Source organism: Phyllobates terribilis, unplaced genomic scaffold (assembly GCF_046119375.1).
Source record: "Phyllobates terribilis strain yellow unplaced genomic scaffold, ASM4611937v1 Scaffold_7__3_contigs__length_470593459, whole genome shotgun sequence".
Lineage (NCBI taxonomy): Eukaryota > Metazoa > Chordata > Amphibia > Anura > Dendrobatidae > Phyllobates > Phyllobates terribilis.
In genome coordinates, this window is record NW_027362767.1 from 326,531,570 (window position 1) to 326,556,240 (window position 24,671).

General features: G+C 46.4%; 1 protein-coding gene across 1 annotated transcript in view; it reads left to right on the forward strand.

Annotated features, from left to right (window-relative positions):
- LOC141154783 (traf2 and NCK-interacting protein kinase-like) overlaps nt 1–24,671 on the forward strand; it is a 329,519-nt gene that overhangs the window by 20,909 nt on the left and 283,939 nt on the right. Inside the window, exons 5-7 of the mRNA XM_073641189.1 lie at nt 3,280–3,352; nt 20,874–21,075; nt 22,318–22,491. Of these exons, the coding sequence (XP_073497290.1) occupies nt 3,280–3,352; nt 20,874–21,075; nt 22,318–22,491 (449 nt within the window). The remainder of the gene's footprint in view (nt 1–3,279; nt 3,353–20,873; nt 21,076–22,317; nt 22,492–24,671) is intronic.

Here is a 24,671-nt window from a genome sequence, read left to right on the forward strand (position 1 = left end):
TATACTGCTTAAAAAAATAAAGGGAACACTCAAATAACACATCCTAGATCTGAATGAATGAAATATTCTCATTGAATACTTTGTTCTGTACAAAGTTGAATGTGCTGACAACAAAATCACACAAAAATCATCAATGGAAATCAAATTAATTAACCAATGGAGGCCTGGATTTGGAGTCACCCCCAAAATGAAAGTGGAAACACACACTACAGGCTGATCCACCTTTGATGTAATGTCCTTAAAACAAGTCAAAATGAGGCTCAGTATTGTGTGTGGCCTCCATGTGCCTGTAAGACCTCCCTACAACGCCTGGGCATGCTCCTGATGAGGTTGCGGATGGTCTCCTGTGTGTATATATATATATATATATATATATATATATATATACACTGCTAAAAAAAATAAAGGGAACGCTTAAACAACAGAATATAACTCCAAGTACATCAGACTTCTGTTAAATTAAACTGTCGACTTAGGAAGCAACACTGATTGACAATCAATTTCACATGCTGTTGTGCAAATGGAATAGACAATAGATGGAAATTATTGGCAATTATCAAGACACCCTCAAGAAAAGGAGTGTTTCTGCAGGTGGGGACCACAGACCACATCTCAGTACCAATGCTTTCTGGCTGATGTTTTGGACACTTTTGAATGTTGGTTGTGCTTTCACACTCGTGGTAGCATGAGACGGACTCTACAACCCACAGAAGTTGCTCAGGTAGTGCAGCTCATCCAGGATGGCACATCAATGTGAGCCATGGCAAAAAGGTTTGCTGTGTCTGTCAGCGTAGTGTCCAGAGGCTGGAGGCGCTACCAGGAGACAGGCCATTACACCAGGAGACGTGTAGGGGGCCGTAGGAGGGCAACAACCCAGCAGCAAGACCACTACCGCCACCTTTGTGCAAGGAGGAACAGGAGGAGCACTGCCAGAGCCCTGCAAAATGACCTCCAGCAGGCCACAAATGTGCATGTGTCCGCACAAACGGTTAGAAACCAACTCCATGAAGGTGGTATGAGGGCCTGATGTCCACAGATGGGGGTAGTGCTCACAGCCCAACACCGTGCAGGACGCTTGGCATTTGCCACAGAACACCAGGATTGGCAAAGTCGCCACTGGCGCCCTGTGCTCTTCACAGGTGAAAGCAGGTTCACACTGAGCACATGTGACAGACGTGACAGAGTCTGGAGACGCCGTGGAGAGCTATCTGCAGCCTGCAACATCCTTCAGCAAGACCGGTTTGGCAGTGGGTCAGTAATGGTGTGGGATGGCATTTCTTTGGAGGGCTGCACAGCCCTCCATGTGCTCGCCAGAGGTAGCCTGACTGCCATTAGGTACCGAGATGAGATCCTCAGACCCCTTGTGAGACCATATGCTGATGCGGTTGGCCCTGGGTTCCTCCTAATGCAGGACAATGCCAGACCTCATGTGGCTGGAGTGTGTCAGCAGTTCCTGCAAGATGAAGGCATTGAAGCTATGGACTGGCCCGCTTGTTCCCCAGACCTGAATCTGATTGAGCACATCTGGGACATCATGTCTCGCTCCATCCACCAACGTCACGTTGCACCACAGACTGTCCAGGAGTTGGCGGATGCTTTAGTCCAGGTCTGGGAGAAGATCCCACAGGAGACCATCCGTAACCGTACCAGGCGTTGTAGGGAGGTCATACAGGCACATGGAGGCCACACACAATACTGAGCCTCATTTTGACTTGTTTTAAGGAAATTACATCAAAGTTGGATCAGCCTATAGTGAGTTTTTCCACTTTAATTTTGGGGGTGACTCCAAATCCAGGCCTCCATTGCTTAATAAATTGGATTTCCATTGATGATTTTTGTGTGATTTTGTTGTCAGCACATTTAACTTTGTACAGAACAAAGTATTCAATGAGAATATTTCATTAATTCAGATATAGGATGTGTTATTTGTGTGTTCCCTTTATTTTTTTTGAGCAGTGCGTGTATATGTATATATATATATATATATATATATATATATATATATATATATATATATATATATATATATATATATATATATATATATATATATATATATATATATATATATATATATATATATAATATGTGTGTGTGATTCATCACACCAGCCACTGGTTTTTTTTAGACTCAAACTTCCTGTTTCAGGAAAGAACACATGTACGTACATTAGCCACAATTAACAGACCCTATCTTTTCTATTGAAGTACCAAAATACCAAAAGAGCATGTGCAGGGGGGAAGCAGGATCAGTTGTGACATCACCTCTTGTTATCAGCTGTGTATGGTCGTGTTACCTGTCATTGTAATCCTGCCTCTGAGGGCTGGTGCACACGACCGATTATATCAAATGAGAGCTAGCCGTGGTTTTCACAGATATCGCTCATAACTATCATATTCTATGGGGCTGTGCATATGTTTGATTTTTTGGTGACATGTCCAACTTTGATCCGAGTGTCGGATTAAAATCGGCAAGTCTATAGGTCTGTGAAAAACATTGGACTGCACTCGGATGACATCTGAGTGCAGACCAATTTTCCCGTACTAACAGAATGGAGAAAGTGGGGGAATTTATTTTTTCTCTCCACCTCCCACATTCCAAAGACATCCTTATAGGGAATTAAGATTATGAGCCCCAATGGGGACAGTGCCCATAATGTCTGTAAAGTGCTGTGGAATTAATGGCGCTATATAAGTGAGTAAATAAATAATTAAAAAGCAATCTTGCCACAATAATATCAGCTGGTTCAACTGGTTCTCATTACCAAGGTGCCACGCAAGAAACATCTCATGATGGGTAAAACCAATGAGCTGTCTCAAGACCTTTGCAACCTTATTGTTGCAAAACATAATGATGGCTCCACCTCCACCTCCTCCACGTAGAATTTTAAAAGCACAAACCGTTATATCCTATCTCAGTAATGGAAAAATCTGATTTCACTGAATACAGATTTTACCCATGAAATGAGAGTAAAAGACCAGTACAGGAGGACAAAGAAGCAGATTGCTCTAATATGATATATTACGAAGTTACTCATATTCATGTGTGCTTTTGATTTATGAAATAAAAATTAAAAACAATGGTTACTCTTTAACAAATGTAGTAAAGAGTGTAGATCTAAAAAAAAATGTATCGTTATCTCAAAGTAGCCAGGATGGGCTGTAAATGACAGATTTACATATAAGAAAACTTCCTTTTTCACACATTTGCATGCAACAGGCCGACCACTGACAGATATACCAACCTTTACTACATCATCCCTTTTTTTTTTTCTTTCAGATGAAACAGGATATGAATACAGTGGAAGTGAGGAAGATGATGATGAGATGAATGAGGAAGAAGGCGAGCCAAGGTAAGTAAATGCGCAGTGTCTAATTTATGGTACAACATGTAAGCAGAGAAGTATCCTCGCTAAAGAGCAACACAAAAGATCATTTCAGGTAAATCGCTCAGGACTTATCCGGCCTGCCAAGGATATAAACTATGGCGCAGAAGATAAAGGACTCTGCTACTGTATAAGCTCTATATTAGCTGTCAAAGTCAAACTAGATTAAAAAGTTATTTTAGAGGCTTAAAGAGACGCACTCATCACAACAGAGCACACAGTGTACTTCTAGCTGAGCTGCGCATTTTACTTTTAAATCAATTTATATCTTGGAAATTAAATAGTGCTAACGTATTCTGGAGTGTTTTACATTGTTTCCAATCACATTAGCTGCTATCTCTTGTAAGAGGTGACCTTTTTTTGTCACTTTAGGAACTAAAATTAGTTGATTTCTTATTAAAATAAAATGTGATAATCACTGTGTAGATTCTTTGTCTAGAAACCATTAAAATGATTCTGTATATTATCTGGCGGCAGACTGGTGGCTGGATGTCGGCTAACATTCTTTCTGACCAAACTTACTTAAAAGTAAATCTGAATTTTCTTTTATTCTCTTTGTAGATTATTTTTTTTAGATATGGTGATAGATGTTCAAAGGTGCACCCAATACAAATTAAATAGCTATTGGCTAGAAATGGGAGAATCCATTATCAGGACTCTGGTCTATGATGAGCCAGGTCAATAATCTGCGACCGATCGATGGGAGACATGAAAATCTCCCTGGTCCCAATCGCTCCTCTTCTTTTGATTAGCCAGGATGGTGCAACGTCATCATTGATACACACACAATGTCGCACCAGCCCAGCTAACCAAAACAATAGCCAGGAATGCTGGGAGGTAAGAAGCTTTGCAGAACTCCTATCCAGCGACTGACTGGCCAATGGACCGGAGTCCTGCGAATAGATTCTCCCATTTGTTCTATTGGCCAACCGAGCTGTCGATCTTAAAGGGCTACTCTGGGGAGATAAAAAAATAATTATACTGTTCCTGCACTCATACACTATAAAGAGGAGATGCCGAGTGCACTTTAATTATCTTTATAACACTTGTAATTCCGTGTGACAGGATCTGCTCCCCCCTCCCATCTGGGTCATTACATCATACAGTAGTATGCTGCCCACCTGCAAGGAACAGCCAGCCTGAGAAGAGGGGGCATGGTCATGCCCCCTGTTCTCTGCAGAGAAACAGCTATTAGACTGGCTGATCATCCAATCTAGCATCCTACTCCACCAGGAGACTCTTGTTCCTGGTCTTTTTGGACTGGCCCACTAGGGGGTCTTGTAGGGGGGCCGCCAATTTAGTAAAGTTCTTAATAAAGCGTCTATAGTAGCCCACTAGCCCCAGGAATTGTCGGACCTCTCTGATGGTGGTGGGTACCTGCCAGTCTCTGATGACAGTCACTTTGTCTCGGTCTGGTGCCACTCCCTCTGTGCCAATGACATGACCTAAGTACTGTACTTTGGGCTTCAGTAGATGGCATTTAGATGGCTTTACCTTTAAATCGAAGTTGGATAATGCCTCCAAAGAGCTCTGCCAGGTGTTGCAGGTGTTTCTTCATAGGTCCTGGAATATACAATGATATCATACAAGTATAGCAGCACCGTCTCAAAGTTCTTATGTCCAAGGCAACACTCCATAAGTCTCTGGAATGTCCCGGGTGCATTACACAATCCAAACGGCATACAGTTAAATTCACATAGCCCCATAGGAGTAGTAAAAGGAGTCTTTTCTCTGTCAGCCTCAGCCACAGGAACCTGCCAGTACCCGCTGGTTAGGTCTAGAGTGGAGAAGTACCTAGCTGACTTTAACACTGCGAGAGACTCCTCTATGCGCGGTAGTGGGTAAGCGTCTTTGTGGGTGATTTTGTTAACCTTTCTGTAATCTACGCACATGCGCATTGTACCATCTTTTTTTCTAACTAACACAAGAGGAGCTGCCCAGGGGCTGCAGCTGTCCCTGATTACCCCTGCTTGTTTCATTTCTTTTAGCATACTTTTTGCACACTGATAATGAGCAGGAGGTATGGGACGATACCTTTCTTTGATAGGTGGATGATCTGTGGTGGGGATATTATGTTGGATGCCCTTTAACTGTCCAAAATCCAAGGGCTGCTTACTGAAAACCCGCTCGTACTCCTGGACCACTCGATACACTCAGTTTTTGTGATGTGAAGGAGTGGAGTCAATGCCAAAATGCATCTTTTGAACCCAGTGCTCCAACAGAATTAAGGAGCCGTTGCCCTCCGTCGACCCAGATGGAGCCAAGGGTCCTGCAGCCTAAATATCATCCTTGCTGACTGTAAACAGTTTGGCTATGGTTGCATAATGGGGCAAGCATGCTTCCTCTTCCCCACAGTTCAGGACACGTACCGGAACCTGGCCCTTTTTAACATCAACAATCACCTTGGCTGTCATAACAGTAGGTCGGCTATCCGAATAGACTGGTTCTAGCAGAGCCTGGTACACCTGGCACCTGATACCTATGACTGCTCTGCACCAGATGAGTGTCTCACTCCTGGGGGGGAAGCATAATGGAGTTGGGATTGCTCACCCTTACGCTACCGATCTCTCCACCAGCTATCTACCTGCTGTTGCTGCACAAGAGCCTTGAATTCTTTATTGAGGGCATACTTCTCTTTGGAAGGGGCTGAATCTGCTATGTCTTGCAAAATGGCGATGACCTCACTTAAACAATTTTCTACCACTTTTGTTCCCAGGGTTATGGTAGGAGTACACTCCCCTCTTTCCACATCTACTACCACAAGGCCTTGAGATTTAACCCCTTTAAAGCCTGGGGTGTATTAGTATGCCCCAGGCCATCACCCCCAGTTCAGTGAGGGCTCTGGCGGTGAGCCCGCACTGAACCGGGCACATGTCAGCTAATTTATACAACTGACATGTGCCCGCAACACTCGCGGCTGTTAACCAGTTAAATGCCACTGTCAATCTCTGACAGCAGCATTTAACAGCGCCGCGCCGAAAGTGCATCACTTACCCCGCCCATCAGTGACCCCGTCACGTGATTGTGGGACACTGATGGGTGGGCATGACAACCCTGGGTCTGCAGCAGACCCCAGTGGTTGTCATGTAATGATCGCTATGAGCGCCACCTAGTGGTCGGCTCTCATAGCACAGGAGCATTTCTGCTACATAGAGGTGATCTGGTCATCGCCTCTATGTAGCAGAGGCAATCGGACCGTTGCTGCTTCTAGTCTCCTATGGAGACTATAGAAGCAAGCAAAAAGTGTAAAAAAATTGTTTTTAAAAATATTTAAAAAATTAAAAAAATATAAAAGTTTAAATCACCCCCCTTTCACCCTATTCAAAATAAAATAAAAACCACATACACATATTTGGTATCACCGCGTTCAGAATCGCCCGATATATCAATATAAAAAAAGACTTAATTTGAACGGTAAACGGCGTAACGAGAAAAAAATTCTAAACACCAGAATAACATTTTTTGGGCGCCGCAACATTGCAATAAAATGCAATAACGGGCGATCAAAACATCGGATTTACCCTAAAATGGTATCAATAAAAATGTTAGCTCTGCGTGCAAAAATAAGCCCTCACCCGGCCCCCAGAAACCGAAAAACGGAGACGCCACGGGTCTCGGAAAATGGCGCCTTTTTTTTTTTTTTTTTTTTTTTAGCAAGCTTTGGATTTTTTTTTCACCAATTAAATAAAAAAGAACCTATACATGTTTGGTATCTACGAACTCGCAATGACCTAGAGAATAAGAATTGATGTTCAGTTTTAGCATTCAGTGAATGTGGTAAAAAAAAAAAAATCTGTGGTATTGCACTTTTTTGCAATTCCACCGCACATTTTTTTCCCGTTTTCCCCTACACGATATGGTAAAACCAGTAATGTCGTTCAAAAATACAACTTGTCCCGCAAAAAATAAGCCCTCACACAGCCATATTGACCAAAAAATAAAAACACTATTGCTCTGGGAACAAGGGGAGCAAAAAACTAAAATGCAAAAATGGAAAATCCCAGGGTCCTTAAGGGGTTAAGCTCCACCCTCCCCACTTTGACAACCTCTTTGTACCTCACCTGTGTCAATGGTTGACCCTTACTTGCTCTTAATGACAAATCTCCATCAGGACGTTGGATGAAATCAGCATCAGCTCAATATCTCTGGTACACTGTGTGGGGCATTGTGGTTTCCTGCGAACCAGTGTCCAGAAGAGCGATGAAAGGGATGCCGTCAATCACAAGTGGTATAAATGGACGTCCGCCGACATACTTGTTTCTCCAGTTCCAGACTGTCTTACTCCCGGGGGTTGGTCAGCTCCCCCAGGGGTCCCCTGTTTAAAGGACACTCTCTCTCGATATGACCAACCTTGTCACATCGTCTGCAGATGGGTCGTCCTGCCAGGTCAAATTGATCAGACCTCCTGCCAGTGCGGGTAAACCGTCGCTGCCGTGGTGGGATTCTCCTCTGCTGTTGCCATGGAAGATCATTCGGGCTGGAGGCTAATTGGATCCTCTCTGTCAGGGAAGAAGCCTGGAGAGTCTGCACAGTTTTACATAAAGCAGCCACACTCTTAGTCAGTTCCTGTACTTGTAGCCGTAAATCTGCAGAAGGATCATAAACTTTGGTCTGGGTATACTGTACCTCAGCCACTTGGGAGGAGGACACAGTCCCCTGATGGTGCATAACTGCTGGGTGTTTAACTGGCTCACTGCAGACATAGGTGGATTCTCGTAATATATGGATTGATCTGTCCTTAAACTGAGCAAAGTCCATATCGGGGTTTTGCAGCGACATCATGCGCAGCTGGGCCTTACTGGAATCAGACAAAAGGCCCTCAATGTACTGCTCTTTCAGCATTTTGCTTTCATCTTGTATGTGACACCCCAGGGGTCTGGTTGCCACAGTGATAGAGATATTACGTCTGAGAGCAGGTGGGAGGTCCTTTGGTCAGGGATCCTGTGCATGCCACACCTCCTGCCCAGTCTTGGGAGGGGAAGGACTTCCCCTATATAAACCCGGGGCTGAGGCAGAGTTAGTGAGAAAGAAAGAAGACAGAACAAGAGTAGAGAAGAGAAGCAGCATAGCAAGAAACATCAGGAGCTCTGTGGGGAGCAGTGTTACAACGAGTCAGGGGCTGGCAGCTACAGAGCTCGCCCTGACTGAGAAGATTTCTTACCGGACCCGGAGTCCGAGGCTGTGGGGACTAACTCCTACCCAGCAGCAGAAACCGTCCGGCAGAGGATTTCAGGTCCTCTGGCCTAGAAGGCCCCGAGTCACCGGCCATACAGGTGAGCACCACACGGTACACTCAGGGACGTGGGCTACTTATTCCCGCCTCTAGCAAGGTAGCCAGAAGAGTACAGTTAGTTGGGAAGGCCTACAACTCCGCCTGGCCAGGGGAGATCCCATCTGCTCAAGGACTGACCAGGCCCCTATCACTAGCAAGTACTCCGGGAGGGTCTATCTTTGTCACCAGTAAAGACCCTGAACTACACCGCACCGTCTCTGAGTGGTTCCTGCTACCCCCATCATCCACGTCGGCTGCCCTGAGGCCATACCCCTCCCGTTGGGGGTTATACCATCCACGCTGCACCATCCTTCCACCGGCCTCAGCGGTCTGCCCTGCAGCGGCAGCTCCATAGCTGCATTCAACGGGTGGCGTAGTCACCAACCATCTACTGCTAGTACATCGCCGCTCAGTTTGACTCCCTGGGCGCGGACCGGGTCGCCGCCACGAGACTACAACCCTCAAGAGATCCGGCTCCGGGTAAGCTCCCGCGTGCGCAACGCAGCGCGACACAGGCCCAGGGGCGCGTCAATTTTGGCGTAGTCGGCAGGATTTCGTGCCCGCAACCACCGGGTACTGCGTGCCTGAAAAGCAAAGACTGTTCAAACTTACCAGTGGTGAAGATTCCCGCTATCCGTGGAGGTTTCCCGCCATCCGGCGCCATCTTCTACCTTCTTCCCGCCATCCGCGAAGTTTTCCCGCCATCCGGCGCCATCTTCGACTTTCTTCCCGCCATCCGTGGAGTTTTCCCGCCATTGGACGCCATCTTGAGGACGCCGCGCGGGAAGAAGAGGGGCGTGGACTCCGAAAGCGCGCGAGAACTGAAGCCCCGCCTCACGTCCGGACGTTGCGTAAGGTCCTGGAAGGAGCCCAGCAGACGCCGACGTCACCGGAGCGCGACGGAAGGTCCTCAACCCTGACGATCCACTGCGGAGCCGCGGCCTACGGAACAGGATCATCGCAAGGTAGGCCACGGTCCACTAGGGGGGAGGAAGATGTCGGATACGGAGGAGAGCTTCACTGCCTCAACCCCCGCCAGCGCCACCGCTGCTGCAGTTATGCCCTTCACCATGCCCTATATCCCGGGAGCAGCTTGGCTACCCCAGTACTCAGGGGAGTCACATACCCTGCATGACTTTAGAGAAAAGCTGGATAGCCTCTTCCAGGTGTACCCCCTCACAGAAGAGCAAAAAGTGAGCATCCTGGTGGCCCAACTAACCGGGGCAGCCAAAAGGGAAGTAAAATCCTGGCCACCTGGGAGGAAGACTGTCGCAGGGATACTAACCCGGCTGAAGGACACCTTTGATACCCGCACCTCAGCCGAGATTAAGCTTAGATTCTACGGGTGCAAGCAGCGAGCGCATGAGAGTATAAGGGACTATGCACTAAACCTACAAGAGGCCCTGAGAGCCATAAAGCAGACCGACCCTGATGGGGTGGGAAACGAGGACAGGCTGTTGACTGAACAATTTATAGAGGGTTTATATTGCAATGCCCACCGAACCCAGTTGCGGGCAATGGCCTTACAGGATCCCCATCTGGACTTTGCACAGTTCAAGGACAGAGCCATCCGGGTGCTCCGAGAACCGGCACCGGGTGGCGTTGTGACCCACAGGCGCCCAGCTATCACTTACCACCAGGAGGCGGCGCCCTTGTCGGCAGGGCCTGTGGGAGCTGATGCGCAGGCTTTGGACAATGACCCGGCTCCAGACCTACGCCATCAGGTCCAAGAGCTAGCTAAGAGCGTTGCTGCGCTAACCCGAACTGTGCAGTCTTTACAGGTTTCCACCCCAGGGAAGATCCAGCTGGCATCCGGACCGGAGGACATCCCGTGGCGTCGACCAAGGAGGACCCCACCGGCCAGAGGAAGACCCAGTGACCGATACAGCGAGGACGGACGACCCATCTGCCGCCGCTGCAATCAACCCGGACATATGGAAAGGTACTGTTCTTTAAACGGGCACAACCTGGGGTAGAGGGCCAACCCCCAGGAAAAAGATCACCAGGCCCATCGAACTGGCGCGACAGATATGTGGGAGGACGTCCAGTCTTGCCTGTGGTACTGGATGGCATTCCCATGAGTGCCCTACTGGACACCGGGTCACAGGTCACCACTATCCCGTACGTGCTCTTTAAGCAGTACTGGAATGACTCGGATATTACCCGCTACCCTGACGACGACTTGAGTATCATCGCCAGCAATGGCCAGCCCGTGCCACAGATCGGATTTAAAGAGGTGACCATCAAAATCGGTAGAGTCGAACTGGCAGCACAGGGACTGATCATTGTAGACATTGACAAACATGAGAGCCACCCAAAAATAACTCTAGGAACTAATGTAATTGAGAATTGTCTTGCAGAGGTGATTTTCCTTCTACAGCAGGTTGCCAAGAACGCCAGCTCCGGCGAGCAGCGAGTGCTCCAGAAAGAGATCCGGGCACTGATGCGACGGCAACAGGTGGAACTCTCCGGCGGTGAGATTGGTAGCGTAAGAATGTGTGACCCTTTCCCTATTGCCATGCCCCCAAAAAGCGAAATGATGATTTGGTGCCGGGCAGCTATTGGTCTGAGAGGTAGAGATTACCAGGCAATGGTAGAACCAGTTTACTCAGACAGTAGGCCCACCATTTTGACAGCACGGGGGGTGGTCAATGTACGCCATGGGAGGGTGCCCGTTCGCATAATCAATATCGGGGAGAGGGAAGTGTACCTGCCCCGGTATGCCATGCTAGCAAAATTATATACCATGAACCAAAACTCTATACAGTCTGTGGAACCCTTGCCTCCATCTCACCCGGAGGAAGGTAACGGCTCTAAGAAAGTAATGGAGGATTGGTGTCAGCAACTACACTTGGGAACTGACTCCACTCCCTCCCACCAGAAACAGGGAGTCTACCGGGTGGTTCAAGAGTATGAGAGAGTGTTTAGTAAACACCCGTTAGACTTCGGGCGAGTCAAGGGGGTAGAACACCGCATCCCCACGGGAGATCATCCTCCCATAAAAGAGAGGTATCGACCCGTACCCCCTGCACATTACCAACACGCCAAGGGGATGCTTAGAGACATGAAGGAGGCTGGGGTAATCCGGGATAGCTGTAGCCCCTGGGCAGCCCCGCTAGTTTTAGTCAAAAAGAAAGACAACACCATGAGGATGTGTGTAGATTACCGGAAAATCAACCGTATCACACACAAGGATGCGTACCCCTTACCAAGGATAGAGGAGTCATTGGCTGCTTTAAGATCTGCTAACTTCTTCTCTACCTTGGATCTCACTAGCGGGTACTGGCAGGTTCCTGTAGCAGAGGCGGACCGGGAGAAGACCGCATTCACCACCCCGATGGGACTTAGTGAGTTCACCTGCATGCCGTTCGGACTCTGCAACGCCCCAGGAACCTTCCAACGATTAATGGAGTGCTGTCTGGGCCACAGAAACTTCGAGACGGTCCTGTTGTACCTGGACGATGTCATCGTATACTCCAAAACTTATGAGGACCACCTGAAACACCTGGCGGAGGTGTTCGAAGCTCTGGCGAGTTACGGCCTAAAGGTGAAACCCTCCAAGTGTCACCTCCTGAAACCAAAGGTGCAGTACCTGGGACACGTGGTGAGCGCTGACGGAGTGGCTCCCGACCCCGATAAGATCACCGCAATTAAGGGATGGCCAAGCCCCTCCAGCGTAAAAGAAGTGCGGCAGTTCCTCGGGTTGGTAGGCTACTACCGAAGGTTTATTCCCGGTTTCACCAAAAAGGCAGCGCCTATGCAGGACCTCCTGATAGGCCAGTCCCGGAAGGCCAAGAACCAGAAGCCGCCCTTCAAATGGGAAGAGCTAGAAGAAGAGTCCTTCCGCCAGCTGAAGATGGCCCTCACGGGGGATGAAATCTTGGCGTACCCGGATTATAGCCAGCCCTTCATCCTCTACACCGACGCCAGTAACATCGGGCTAGGAGCCGTACTGTCCCAGATCCAGCAGGGGAAAGAACGAGTAATCGCCTACGCCAGCCGAAAACTGCGACCCACCGAAAGGAACCCCGAGAATTATAGCTCATTTAAGCTAGAGTTCCTGGCCGTGGTATGGGCAGTCACTGAGCGCTTTAAGCATTACCTTGCTTCTTCCCGGTTCACCGTGTACACGGATAACAACCCGTTGACACACCTGGACACGGCAAGACTCGGTGCCCTGGAGCAGAGGTGGATGGCCCGTCTGTCCAACTACGAGTTCATAATCAAATACCGGGCAGGGCGCTCCAATACTAACGCGGACGCCCTGTCCAGGATGCCCAACCTGCCGGACGAAGGAGAAGATCCGGAGGGACTGGAAGAAATTGAACTCCCTGCGTTCCACCGTCATGGGACTATCCAGTATTCCCACCGGGTAAGGAGTAAGCAGGCTGCTACGTTGAACCCCTTACCTCACTACAACTGGGCGGAAACGCAAGACAGCGACCCTGCCGTCCGACTGGTGAAGGAGATGCTGACTCGGCCGGAGGCTCGCCTTGAACCAGACGCTCCGGAGGAAGCCAAACAACTATGGGCAGAGAAGAGTCGACTGTTCCTTTACAAAGGGAAGTTGTGCCGCAGAATGGTTAACTCCCGGACGCATGAATTACTCTGGCAAGTAGTGGTGCCACGAAGAGACGCAGCCATGGTGATGGAGGCATACCACGACGGAGCTGGACACTTCGGGTGGAAGAAGCTGGAGTTCCTGCTGCGCGAGCGATTCCACTGGGTAGGCATGAGGGGAACCATTGAGAAGTGGTGCAGAGACTGTGGCCCGTGCAACCTGAGAAGGAAGGACCGCGCCAGCCAGAAGACTCCCCTGCAGTCCATCGTCACCCGGCAACCGTTGGAACTGGTAGCCTTGGATCATGTAAAACTGACCCCAAGCAGAAGTGGCTATGTCTACGCGTTAACCATCGTGGATCATTACTCCCGGTTTCTGGTTGTCGTCCCCGTCAAGGACTTAACGGCTCAAACAGCAGCTAGAGCCTTCCAGCAGCACTTTTGCCGTCCACACGGGTACCCGGACCAAGTGCTGACGGACCAGGGACCTGCCTTTGAAGCGGAGGTCTTCCAGGAATTCTGCAATCTGTATGGCTGCCGGAAGATAAGGACGACACCCTACCATCCGCAGACTAATGGACTTTGTGAAAAAATGAACCAGGTGGTAATGGATCTTCTAAAAACATTGCCCCTGGAAGAACGCAGTCTGTGGCCTGAAAAGTTGCCCGATCTGGTGGACCTATACAACCACATCCCGGTAGGTTCCACCAACTGTACCCCGGCTTACCTAATGAGGGCAAGACCTGGTAAGTTACCTGTTGACCTGGAAATGGGAGTCCTGACACCCGAGGACACTTCACCAGAAACAGACTGGGACACAGAGAGGCAGCAGCAGTACCGGAGAGTACAGGAGAGCGTGGAGCGAAGTCTCTGTCAGGCTAGGGAAAGACAAGAGAAAACTTACAACCAGTATGCTCCCGCTGTTCCCCTGGTACCCGGAGAGCAGGTCTTGAAGAGGAAGAGACGGCTCCACAAGTTGGACGACCAGTGGGAGAAGGACCCGTACACCGTACTGCCCTCAAGCCACGAAAACCCGAAGGTCTGTACCATCAGTAAAGACGGAGGGGAAACCACAGCCATTGTATCCCGGGACCACCTGAAGAAGTGTCCCGAACAACTGAGGAACCCTGAAGAGGAACAAGAAGACCATCGACCCGTAGAGGAAAGGGAAGATATGGTTAGTACCGTGCTCGGGGACTTCCCTCGGTCTTGGACTCAAGTCAATGGTGCAGTTGTGGTACCCGTACTCACCTTCCTCCAACCATCATCCCAAGAACCTACGGAGCAACCGGTAGAGCTGGAAGAACAGCCGGTCCAGGAGGCAGAAGACTCTACACAGGCAGACCCGGAAAATCAACCCTCTGCTTATAGTGAGCATGCCATACCCCTAGTGAGCCAGAGGGCCCATGGACAGCTGCCCAGTTTACCCTTGGCAGCTCCTACACCCTGTAGTTCAGGGCCAGACAGTCAGCTCCGTAGGTCCACTAGGGCCACTAGAGGCCAGCTACCCGCACGTTGGAGGATCTAAATGTTTAAGCTATCTTATAATGTTTACTTGTTTATAGTTGCTTGTGTATAATTTTGTGTTTCTAGTTCTTTTTAGGAATCCTTGGTGGATTTACCGGGAATCCTTGTACATAGTTGGAGCGTAACCCAGGATGGACTAAAGACTGTTAAGGACTCGGGGCAGGACAGGCCCCTACCTGGTTACGTCTCCCTGTTTTGGTGAAATGGACACCTTGCTTTTCAAAACTGCACCCGGTTGCGGACACGCCGTAACCATCTTATGTGTTTTTCTTATTGTATTGTTATTGTTATACCTTGTTATGTTTTTCTAAAAAAATATGTTTAGTCCCGGAGTACTAAATTTCACTAGGGGGGAATGTGACACCCCAGGGGTCTGGTTGCCACAGTGATAGAGATATTACGTCTGAGAGCAGGTGGGAGGTCCTTTGGTCAGGGATCCTGTGCATGCCACACCTCCTGCCCAGTCTTGGGAGGGGAAGGACTTCCCCTATATAAACCCGGGGCTGAGGCAGAGTTAGTGAGAAAGAAAGAAGACAGAACAAGAGTAGAGAAGAGAAGCAGCATAGCAAGAAACATCAGGAGCTCTGTGGGGAGCAGTGTTACAACGAGTCAGGGGCTGGCAGCTACAGAGCTCGCCCTGACTGAGAAGATTTCTTACCGGACCCGGAGTCCGAGGCTGTGGGGACTAACTCCTACCCAGCAGCAGAAACCGTGCGGCAGAGGATTTCAGGTCCTCTGGCCTAGAAGGCCCCGAGTCACCGGCCATACGGGTGAGCACCACACGGTACACTCAGGGACGTGGGCTACTTATTCCCGCCTCTAGCAAGGTAGCCAGAAGAGTACAGTTAGTTGGGAAGGCCTACAACTCCGCCTGGCCAGGGGAGATCCCATCTGCTCAAGGACTGACCAGGCCCCTATCACTAGCAAGTACTCCGGGAGGGTCTATCTTTGTCACCAGTAAAGACCCTGAACTACACCGCACCGTCTCTGAGTGGTTCCTGCTACCCCCATCATCCACGTCGGCTGCCCTGAGGCCATACCCCTCCCATTGGGGGTTATACCATCCACGCTGCACCATCCTTCCACCGGCCTCAGCGGTCTGCCCTGCAGCGGCAGCTCCATAGCTGCATTCAATGGGTGGCGTAGTCACCAACCATCTACTGCTAGTACATCGCCGCTCAGTTTGACTCCCTGGGCGCGGACCGGGTCGCCGCCACGAGACTACAACCCTCAAGAGATCCGGCTCCGGGTAAGCTCCCGCGTGCGCAACGCAGCGCGACACAGGCCCAGGGGCGCGTCATTGTACACTGTCAGGGTCAATTCGCCTGATGGCCCGAAATGCCTCCTGAAGATTAAGTGCATAGTCTCTAACAGAGGCTTGTGCTTTCTGTCTGCAACTGAAAAATCGCATCTTTATTTCTGAGGCAGTATGGGTATCAAAGGTATCTCTGAGTTTAACAAAAATTTCTTTTACAGTCTTTTTATCAGTAGCTGCCCAAGATTTGACTTCTCTTTGGGCGGTACCACTGAGCTGACTCGTAAGTATGGTAATTTTCTGCTCTTCTGACATGGGGTAAAGTTCAAACAGGCTGCCCAGCTTCTCTTTGAAGTCGCTTAAGGTGTCCGATTCACCTGTGTACTGTGGCAGCCATGCTGTAACCGGTATATAAGGCATGGTTATTGGCAATATGGGAGCTGCAGCTGCTGTGCCACTAGGGTTGCTGGAACTAGACATTTTCCCACTTGTTAACCCCTGCAGGACTGTGACTCACGGCTCCTGTTGCTGCAGGTCTTTACTCCACTGATGCGCTTTCCGATGGGTTCCCGGGTAGCCGGACCTCGAGCGGTGTGAGCTAGCAATGCTCCACCCACAGCGAGTCCCGCCACTGCATGCACGGCCCATTACTGGAACTCCCTTGCTGCTGCAGGAATTTGAAACAAAACAACAGTTCCTTAGAAGAGTTAGGGTCCTTAGGCACACAGGATCCTGCTGATGACGCCAGGAAAGGATCTGTGCCGCCCCGGCAGGGCCACTGCAGTCACTGTACTGGTGAACGGCGGTCCGAGTGCTGGTATGGTCCGACTGGGGGTGCGCGCCAGTCTTTATCAATTGTGGGGGGGGTTTAATAAAATAATAAAAAGGTTTGTGACGCCAGTTAGGGTGTTCAGCCTGGTATGGCCAGGCACTGATGAGGGCCCCTGGGAGTTTGGTGGTGATGAGCAGTGCCAAATGATTAACTCTTCCCAACCAGGGCTGGCTCTCAGGGGAGATGGAGCAAGAACGGCACAGCAGGAAATAATCAGCTTGAGACAGGGTGATAACCAGTTTGTACCTTTTACTGGAATCCAGCACACAGCTCCAACAGCTTCTGTACAGTTCACATACAGGGGTTTGGACAGACCTGCATGGTGAGGGTTCAGTTTCTCTGCTGTGAGGTTGTGTATCTTTCCTGCTGCTAATCTTACCTGATTCCTTGGATCCCTAGGGGTCCAAGGTAAACAGTTACTGGATCTGTGATCCCTTCCAGCAAGCAGGCAACATGAAGCCTGTCAGAACACTCACTTTCTATTGCAGCAGTGTCTTTGACTCCATGCGGTTGCTGAGCTCCCGGGAAAACACTTCACTGCTCGTTATATGAAGACCGAGCAGGCTCACAGTTTATCACAAACTCTAGAAGTCTCTGTGCTCTAGGGACTGGAGGATCCTGCCTTGTGCAGCTTAAACATGGAGGGAGCAGACTTCTCTCTCTTGCACAGTGAACTTCACAATGCTGCTTCTCCCTCACACACTACAAACTACAACTAAGCACCTCCTCCCCTCTAAGGGATTGTGCACAAATTCCTGATTTGGCAGAAGTGCAAAATCCTCCAGTAAGGGATCGCGTAACAATATATGTAGGTAATGAAAACATGAGAACTTATCCCTCACCATTGCTGGCAATATATATGAATTATATTACACATGCAGGCATTTTGTAGCGCTATAGACACGGGCGCCACACTCACCCCTCTGTCTGGTACATTACAGCAGTGTGCAGCTCCCCACTGTTTCAAGCCAATCTAATAGCTGTTTCTCTGCAGAGAACAGGGGGCGTGACCATGCCCCCTCTCCTCAGGTTGGCTGTTCCTTACAGGGTGGAGCAGCACTTGCAGTAGGATGTAATGATCCAGACAGGAGGGTAAGGACATTTTTTTATCTCCCCGGAGTACCCCTTTAACTTCCCCCACACACAGGAATGCTCCGCTTGGCCAAGAATTCATGTATTTTCTTTGAGAGAGCTACTACCAGACTCCTCTGGTGGCGGCTTATCTCACCTCCAAACAAAAGGATTGGCCATTGAAATTCAAGAGGGCAGACCCTTCTCTTTTCCGACATCATCTGTCAGGGGAGATTCGGGATGCAGCCATACACACTAGACTGTCGGCTGATCTCGAAGATATTGTTGGCTTCAGATGACTAATCTAATGTGTACAATTTCTCAACTCCACTAAAAATCAACAAAAATTGTACAACATGGGGGAGATTCATTTAACTGTCTAATTTCTACGTAAGGTAAACTTTCGGGGCAAATTTACTATTCATGTGTAATTGTTAGACAGTTCTAACCTTGACTAGACAGTCTTCAATGGCACCACATTTATCAGAGTAATTTGTGCTGGATGATTAATCTGGAGCATTTTTTAAACAGTCTAGTCTTAACACCATCTTTTAGTAAGATTACTTTTAGATCACTTTTAGGCCAAAAAAACTGGAGCACATCCTCAAGTAAATTTGATGAATTTTACCCCCTTTTCTAGACAGTTTCTAAAAGTGTGAAGTGAGGTTCAAACCATATCTAAAACCCTTAAAAATGTGTGCCACATGACATATGCCCCAGAATTGCACTTCCATTTTAGACAGAATTCTGGCATATTTTTTGTTGCCAAATTTCCCCTTCATGGCTTGTTCACATGCAGCATTTTTGCCTCATTTTTCTGTGCATTTGTGACCCCAAAAATAAGCAGCATTTTCTAATACTAGCAAAGTGAATGAGATTTGTGAAATCTCATGTACATGCTGCTTTTTTTTTAACTTGTGGATTTGAACCATCATGGTGTTTTCTGCTTTTTTAAATCTGCAGTATGTCAATTCTTTCAGCATTTTTGCAGCGTTTTTCACCAATTCAATGGGAAAAAAATGCAAGTAAAATGCACTCAAAAATGCGTAAAAAAATGTGCAGATTTTATCCAATCTTTTTCCTGCTAACATTCTGTTTTTTTGCAACAGAAAATACTCAACATGTGCCCATACTCTTAGAGAAGTCACACAGCCATATAAGTTGGACGAGGATCGCAACACAATGCTCGGACTGGCCGTCGGCTCTCCCGACGGGTGAGCCGATGGCCAGTGCGAATATTGTGTTGTGACCCTCGTTCAAGTTATACGGGTGTCTGATTCTTCCCTTAGACTACAAAGTCTTAAAATGTTACTGATTTATCACTGTGGCTAATGCTACCTGATGAATTTGAATTTGGCATATATTTAAGCTGACCATTTTGCATCAAAATTGTGTACATTTGTACATTGTGTACATTTTTGGCGCAGAGTTTTGCACATTGGTCAGTTTTTGTGCAAATAATGATAGAAATCTAGTGAAATTAGCAAAGTAAATCTCCTATATTCGCAGGCTGTGCATTAGCACGGTTTGCTCAGAGTGCTCCTGTAGTCCTTTATATTTATATACAGTAGATATACATTTTACAACAATGTTTTTATTTTCAAGGTATATTGAAAACTCCATGAATCACAAATCCCGTAGGTCCTGTATCAGTGGCCATTTAAAGGAAAAATTTGCGCATACTGTTTGTCAGTCTATAGGATTTTCAGCAATTTTTTTTTACTTTTTATAATGTCTACATTTACCGCTCTTAAAAAAAACATCCTATAAAGTATTTATAAGTAATAGGTTCAGTCTAGAGCTCAAATCTTTTAGTAAGTCATGCCTTAAAAAATGCTTTGATTACCAACTAATGTTTTTTAGAAATAGCTATGAATGTGTGCAGAGAGACAATAATTTTCTATGTCCTTTTGAATGCGTAAAAATGTTGGAGTGCTGGAAATTTCTCGTCTATTATCTCAGATTATTCACAAAAAAGGCCTGACGTATGTATAGACAGGAGAGGTGCCATTTTGGAAGAACACACTCATAATTTTCTAATTCTAGACTTTATTTAACTGTTTATTTGCTTATTAAATGCAAAATTAGGCAACTTAAAGAATACTTGGTATTTTGGGTATCTTTTCATATCAAGCTGTCGTGTGTAAACAAGAGGAATAACACACTTGCTGGCCATTACATGACTTGTATGCTGCATTGTTACTAGTTTTCCCTGTGCGGGCTCTAATTTTCAGATATGTATGAGCCAATGGAGGAGACTAGCTACTAAGATGTTTGCCATACAATGTACACAAAATATGAGGGATTCCTGCTTTACTTTCTCTGTGTAGCTAATTTTCAGAGGTAGCAGTAGCACCGAGGACCTTATACAGAAGTAAAGAGAAGTGTAGCTGTGAATCCAGCACTGAAGCGAGAAAATCACGTGCTGGAAGATGCAGCAGTCTTTCAGAGTAGGTGGTGGTGGGAAGAGAAGTAGCAGCTCATAAGATGCAAATGATCTCTGATAAAATATATTAGAAACTTTCTTTTACTTGTTTATATTGTATTATATTTAAATCAATGTCAAAGGTATCCATAGCCTTTAAAGGGGTATTCAGGTCTTCACAAATCACCTATCCACTCAATACTTGCTAATTGTTAAATTGATGTGGGTCTTAAAGGCACCTGGATGGGGAACTTGTGTCCCCTGTTTTGCTCTGATTTTTCCCTGTCCATAAGACCGGGACTAGAAGGAGTTGAATTGAGCAGCTGGTTGAACATGTTCGCTGCCACTGTCTTCAGGTGAGAATTTATGTAAACCAAAATACCCCTTTGAGTATTTTGTTGCATAGCGAGAATTGTAATAAGTATTTAACAAGTTAGTTTTGCTAAAACAGCACAACTCTTACTTGTTGGGAAGTTAAATCTTTGCAAGACTGGGATACAAAAAAAAAACCTCTTAACTTCCATTATCTTTTGTTATTTTTTTAAGCTCCATTGTTAATCTTCCCGGTGAATCGACTCTCCGTCGTGAATTCTTGCGATTGCAGCAGGAAAACAAGAACAGATCAGATCCTCAGAGACAGCAGCAATTACAGAAGCTAAAAGACCAGGAGAAATACAAAAAACAGCTCCTGGCTGAACGCCAGAAACGGATCGAGCAGCAGAAGGAGCAGAGGAAAAAGCTGGAGGATGTAGGAATTGAGCATCTTTCCTCTTTTCACTAAATACACAAACAGCTGATTTGTCACCTAAAGTACACTCAGGTTCCAACAAGGAAGAAACTATGAAGTATGATTCAAGTACAGCCAAAACTCTCAGGCAGGGGGTATAAAATGGTTTGACCTTTCAAGGGTCATGTACAGCCCAAAGCCCTTATATTAAGGATATGTGCAAGATCTATTGTCCCAAAGTGTCAAAAATAAAAAGAAATGTAGCAGCTTTGCAAATAGTTTTATATTATATTATATATATATATATATATATATATATATATATATATATATATATATATATATATATATATATATATACAGCTATGAAGACCTACGTGTCCCTATGGTCACAGACTAAAAATAAACCTTGTATGTAGCACTTTTTCCCCATTTCGCTTATTACTGACCTATTCATCAGTAATAAATGTTATAATTTTAATCATAAAATGAGAAGAGATAAAATCTCCTTGATAGTGTTCCTTAAACCGTACTTGCATTTTCAGGCAACTTTTTAAAATAATATTTTGTGTCTGTGTACATGAGGAATTACACTGTTTCTGGTCATTATATTATTTATACCCTGCATTTTTCACTAGCTTTTCCCTCTACAGACTCCATTTCTAATGGAGATTTGCCTTTGAGCTATTCGGCAGAGACTATCTGTTATAATGTCTCCTATAAACAGCAAACAAGGAAGGACTCATGCTCGTGTTTCTCAGGAGCGCATTATACAGCAGCACTGAGTAGTGTTGCTGTGATTCCATCTCCAAGACAAACTATGTCACTTAGTAAAAACTGCAGCAGGATTTGACTGTTTCTCTGCCCTTGCTCACTCCTGCTCCCTATTCTCTTCTCCCTAGGCTGTAAAAGCCAATATTAAACTGATACCCCAGTGAGCTGGCAGCCCACCTAGTCTTGAGCAATTTGAATTTGAGGTCTTTTTTTTTGTGAATGGTAAAGTTAAGAGGTGGAGTTTCATATTATATTAAGTACTTTGGTTAGGTCAGACATTAGTTTGGTTAGATCAGAAATATTGACAATCAACAATAAATTAATACCCCCCCCCGCACATCCCGCACACCCCGCACACACACTTCCTTAGAGGATATATGGTTTCCTACTATCTATATAGCACAGTTTGTAAATACTGGTCATGTACTGGCCGTATATTTTATGTGATATTAGTACAATAACAACTTTTTATTTTTGCCCTTATGATAGCACCAGAGGAGGGAACTGGAGCTGAGAAAGATCCAAGAATATAATCCAAAAGCAACAGCAACCGAATGGGAAGAACAGAAAAAAGATGGAAAAGGGAAAGCGGACAAGAAGCAGATGGAGAAACAGAGATGTGTCCTGGCAGACATACATGACGGGAATGTAAAAAAGAAACAGGTAAACATCGACTTAACTGAATCTACTATACTGTATACTGTATGCTAACCACTGAATACCCTTTTACTACATGAAATTGTGGCTCGGCTGTCAAATCTGGTATAAGGGTGTGCTGAAGCTGTCAGTACTTTGATTGACAGCTCAGTGCCCAGTCTGGTGCAAGGGCGTGTTGAGCTATCTGTGTTTTGATTGACAGGTCAGTGTGCAGTCTGGTGCAGGGGCATGCTGAGCTGTCGGTGTTTTGATTGACAGCTCAGTGTCCAGTCTGATGCAGGGGCGTGCAGAGCTGTCTGTGCAGTGATTGACAGCTCAGTGTCCAGTCTGGTGCAGGGGCGTGCTGAGCTGTCTGTGCAGTGATTGACAGCTCAGTGTCCAGTCTGGTGCAGGGGCGTGCTGAGCTGTCTGTGTTTTGATTGACAGCTCGGCTGTCCAATCTGAGACTGGGAGGTGCTGGCTTTCTCCAGGTGTTCATTGTCCCAGGTGATTGCCCAGCTACTTAACTGGGCTGTTAGTCCCAGACCTGTGCCAGACCTACATTCAGCTCTCTGTGGTTAGTCTCTCTGTGCCTTGTGTTTTGCTTGCCCTTTGACCTCGTTCTGACCATCCATCTTTTTAACCACTTTGTTCTGATTCACTATCTTCCTGGTATTTTGACCTTGGACCGTAACCTGACTATGCCTTTGTCTCTTCCTTCTGTTTATGACGTACCCTCCTGGCTTTTGACCTTGGACTCCTTGGCTATCCAGACTCTCGGTTTCTCCATGAGAAGTGACTCAGCATCACAATTCCTTTATTATAATAACAGCATTGGAAAGTGGAAATAATAAACCTGCAGCCGTTTCTGGTTGTTCTATCATTCACTGGCCCTTTAAATATATGCAACTTTATTCTGGTTAACATTAAAATTTTACATATTGTTAAAAAATGTTAGACAAATGTGTTTATCACACAAACACAGGACATGCACTTCAGAAAAAAAGCAATACAAAACATAAGTTATTCTATATTATTAAAAACGCAGTTAAATTCCTGCAATCTTCAAGACAGAGCGGTCCTAATGCTTGCAGTTTAGGTATTAGCTCAGCTTCTCTTCTAAGCAGAATACTCTATCTCCCCCATCAATGGGATGTTTGACATGAAAAATAAAAAACAAAACTGAAATAATTTGTGCCATTATTGTATGTGAACATCGTTTGGGTCATGTAAACATCGCAATACAATAATGACCCAAACCATTTCAGTCTTGCAGATATTTTACATGTTAAACAACCTGTTACTGGGAAGGAGAGAGAGACCATATTTTGCTTAAGAGAGAAAACAAACTAACTGGAAACTTAAGGACCGCTCTTAGGGCTCGTGCACATGGCTGTATTTTCGGTCTGAGTGCGATCTGACAAAACATCAGTTCACACTCGGATGACATTTGAGTGCAGTCCGGTTTTCACAGACTGACAGAATGGAGGAGATGGAGAAATTTTTTTTCTCCGTCTTCTCCTCATCCCAGAATATTGTATCACATTGTTATTACATTCTGGTCAAACTCTGATCAGAGTTTGATCAGAGTCTGTAGCGTAATCGACCCAGTACTCTCAAATGAGAGAAGATATGCTGCTTTCACATTACCTGAAAAGGAGTTGTCTCATCCTATTAAATGGTTACAATTGCAAAGTGCTTGAAAAAGCAAGCAACTTTGCAATTCACCTAGTTTAAAAAATCCTTTCTGTCCTCAAGAACAGAGGAATTTTTCATTGCCTAGCTTACCGGCCACCTTTGTGTCACAGAGTGCATCTTCTTAAAGTCACCGCTGTACTTACGAGAGCTTCAATCAGCAAGATATCTTGAGTAAACAGTATTTACTTCATACTGGATAAACATGAGATACAATTAAGTGTCACACAGTCCGTGTGCTGCTGACATAACACATACAGGAAAAAAAAAACACAGGAAGTAAAAACAACCAACAATTGAGAGCTTCCCTCCCCACATTACAGCAAGCATATAACTTTACACACTATCGCCATCTGCTGTCTGGTTAGTATAAAGTCCTCCTTTCACTTATAATAAGTCCTAATCTGTTGCATATGTCAACACTCTTTCTCAACAGTAAGGACTTATTCAATCAAACACAACTTTTTTATTAGTCTCTGGTGTTTATAAGCATTCAACGCCTTCGTGAAGAT